The sequence below is a fragment of the Rutidosis leptorrhynchoides genome, chromosome 2 (assembly GCF_046630445.1).
Source record: "Rutidosis leptorrhynchoides isolate AG116_Rl617_1_P2 chromosome 2, CSIRO_AGI_Rlap_v1, whole genome shotgun sequence".
In the NCBI taxonomy this organism is placed as follows: domain Eukaryota; kingdom Viridiplantae; phylum Streptophyta; class Magnoliopsida; order Asterales; family Asteraceae; genus Rutidosis; species Rutidosis leptorrhynchoides.
In genome coordinates, this window is record NC_092334.1 from 104535983 (window position 1) to 104539270 (window position 3288).

Genomic DNA, 3288 nt, shown 5'->3' on the forward strand with positions numbered 1-3288 from the left:
AGGACGCATGTGTTGCATCTGGATGGTTGTGCAGTAGAATCAGTAAAGCGGACTATCGGTAGACTGTAGCTTGATCAACTAAGTCGTGTGCTCGTACAAGCCGCCGATCCTCATATTGTCAGTTGTTGTATGATAGTTCAGGACGTTAGCATATCTGTGGCCTTTTCATGTTTAGTTGCTTATACTTGGTCTGTTAGATAGTATCCATTCACTTAGCAGTTGTGCTAATTCCCCCACATTTCCACCCTTGCAGGTTTAGGTACTGCTGTTTAGGATGGGTGCCTCGGACGGGTTTGAAGACATGTTTGACTATGTGATTAACTCTGATGTTTCAATTTTAATGATGTTTTCACGTAACACCGTTGTTGTATAAAGTTGGTTTGTAAACAAAGTTATGTAAACGTTAAATAAGGCTATTTTGGTAATTAAGTATTTACTTCCACTGTGTTTAAAAAAAAAATCAGGGTGTTACAGATTATGATCAAGTTTAAAGGTAAGTTCTACTTTGTCAACGTTAGTAAGGAGAAGAAGGAGTGGCCTGTCTTTAAAAATTCAAGGGTGGATTCTATAGTTTCAGATGACAATGTTTCTTCCGGCGACTCAGATTATATTGATTCTGATATCCTGTCAGATAGTTATGATGATAGCATTGACTCGGATGAGATTTTCAGCTGGCTAGGGGATAATGCAAATGAATGTGCTTTTGATGGTGTTCCTGTTAATGGTCAAGATTCGGGCGTCAAAGATTCCGGTAAAGAGGTACCAGAAAAAACCGCCGACATTCAAAAGGAGATGGGGATGAATGTGGAAGACCAGGAGTCTGGTTGTTTCGAGCTTAGCAACCTTTTTGGAGATAATGATGAGGTTGTGGTAGAGTCCAATGAATCAAATCATAAAAGTTCACCTGTTTCCAAGGGCATTGATTATGTGACTGCTACTTTTGAGGAAAAAGAACCTGGAGTGCAGCAATCTAAACAGTCATCTCCAATTAAGGGTATAGGTAAAGAGAATCGGGCTCATGAAAACTCTTTTGAGGCCCATAATGCCACTTCTCCAGTTGGGCCTAAGGCCCAAAATGTTGTTTCTCCAGTTGAGCCCGAAGAGGGCTTTGAAGAGAATTCCGTTGGGCTTAATGCTAACAGGCCAAACCAACTCAACCAATAATGCTGCTCTGATAAAAATAAAAATAACTTAAACAATGGAAAATCCAAATCGGGTAAACGTGCATCCAGTTCATCCACCTGTGGGTCAAAATCAAAAGAAATACCCTGCTGTTACGAGTGCTACTGGTGAACGATGGGGAATCAAAAATCCTCCTCAAGAATTATGCGTTTCAAATAGATTGCTAGATGTGGTGTTAACTTTACTAAATTGAAGAAGTTCAAATGCAAGTCCTGTGGGTGTAGAAATAAACCTGGCAAATCAAAAATCAAATCGAAGGGTCTAAGTAGCAATTGCAATTCGGAGGATAATTTAAAGAACTCTGATGGTGAGTTAGGAAGTATGGGGAGAAAATCGGGTTAAGGTGGACAAACCTTAACCCTCAGTAAGTTCCACTGTTGTCTCTCCTGTTTTCATTTTTTCTATATTTTAAATATGAAGATTCTTTCATTAAATATTCGAGGTTTTGCGGTAGATGGAAAATTTAGGTGGGTTAAACGGATTTGTTCGAGTGAAAGACCTAGTTTTGCTGTATTCCAGGAAACTAGATGTAGAAATTTACAGGATAGGTGGGTTCAAGCTCTTTGGGGGGCACGGATTTTGGTTTCGTCCAGAAAGATGCAATGGGAAATTCAGGAGGTTTACTCCTCATTTGGGACTCCAATTATTTTGAGGCTATTGCAAAGGCAGATGGTGATTTCTTCCTTGCTGTCAAAGGTCGCTGGAAAAGTACTGGTAGCGAATTTGTTGTGGTTAACGTCTACGGGCCTCATAACGATGTGTTAAAGATATTATTTTGGGATTCATTAGAGAAGCTGATGGGGTTAAATGAGGAAGCATGGGTACTATGTGGTGATTTCAACGAGGTAAGGGAGCATGATGATAGGTTGAATTGTATTTTCCATCAACATCAGGTAAAGAGGTTCAACGAATTCATTTTGAGGAATAGATTAGTTGAGATACCGATAAATGGGAAGAAATTTACAAGAATTAGTGATGATGGCACCAAGTTTAGCAAACTCGATCGTTTTCTTGTTTCGGATCATTTCATTCGACTTTGGGATGATCTGTCCATTACAACAATGGATAGATTTCTTTCGGATCATGTTCCAATAATTTTACAGGAGAAAGTCATTGACTTCAGCCTAAAACCCTTTAAAGTCTTTGATGAATGGCTTAATAAGGAAGGGATTGAGGATGTTATTAATGAAGCTTGGGGTAAACTGGTTAAAGGTTCTAGATTCGACTGCAACTTCAGAGATAAAATGAAAAATGTAAAGTTTGCCCTCAAGTTTTTGAGCTCTTGTACCTTTGGAGGTTTAGATAATGAGATAATTACTCTTAAAAAAGAAGCACACGAGTGGGAAATCAAGGCTGAAAATAATGGGATGAATGATGTCGAGCGTGAGAAATGGTTAGATTGCAGGAGGCGATGGATTGAAAAAGAAAAGGTGAAAGCCAACATGTTAAAACAAAACGCTAGGATTCGATGGATTTTGGAGGGAGACGAGAACTCGAGATATTTTCATGCCACCATTAAGCGTAAACAAAATAAATGTAACATAAGAGGGTTTAACATTAATGGAGTGTGGACAGAGAATCCTTGTGAAGTGAATGGTGTTGTTTTTGAACACTTTCGGAAGCAATTCAGCAGGCCCAATTCTGTTACGTCGAGGCCCACACTCTCGGGTTGGGCTGAAAATGCAGGCATGCTGCTCACTCAACTTTCTGATTCGTAAAACAGAGAACTCGAGGGTCTGTTCTCTGAAACTGAGGTGTGGAATGCAATTAAAGACTGCGGTAATCACAAAGCACCCGGCCCGGACGGTTTCAACATCACTTTTTACAAAAAAATTTGGAGTGTAATCAAAGGTGATCTAATGAATGCTTTGAATGATTTTTGGTTAAAGGGGGAATTATCACATGGTTGCAATGCCTCTTTTATCACATTGATTCCTATGAAGGTGGACCCGTTGAGCCTAAATGAATACCGGCCAATTAGCTTAATTGGTAGCTTCTACAAAGTATTATCAAAAGTTCTCGCGGACCGCCTTAAGAGAGTAGTACCGGATATCGTGGGATATGAGCAAAGCGCATTTATTAGAGGAAGAAAAATCATTGATGGAG

The 3288-nt window shown here is 39.5% G+C and overlaps 1 protein-coding gene across 1 annotated transcript; it reads left to right on the plus strand.

Moving 5' to 3' along the window:
* Positions 1-1198: 1198 nt before the first annotated feature.
* Positions 1199-2900, plus strand: LOC139888154 (uncharacterized). The gene is made up of 3 exons (XM_071871185.1): positions 1199-1354; positions 1603-1692; positions 1776-2900. Exons 1-3 carry the CDS (start codon positions 1199-1201, stop codon positions 2898-2900), a joined length of 1371 nt encoding a protein of 456 aa, XP_071727286.1.
* Positions 2901-3288: the final 388 nt, after the last annotated feature.

What these genes read in the sequence shown, in the direction of transcription:
- LOC139888154 (XM_071871185.1), top strand. Translation starts at nt 1,199, where the DNA reads ATGGAAAATCCAAATCGGGTAAACGTGCATCCAGTTCATCCACCTGTG. An exon ending in CAAATAGATTGCTAGATGTG is followed by an intron (nt 1,355 to 1,602) that starts GTGTTAACTTTA and finishes TTAAATATGAAG; the next exon opens with ATTCTTTCATTAAATATTCG. An exon ending in GTGAAAGACCTAGTTTTGCT is followed by an intron (nt 1,693 to 1,775) that starts GTATTCCAGGAA and finishes GGTTTCGTCCAG; the next exon opens with AAAGATGCAATGGGAAATTC.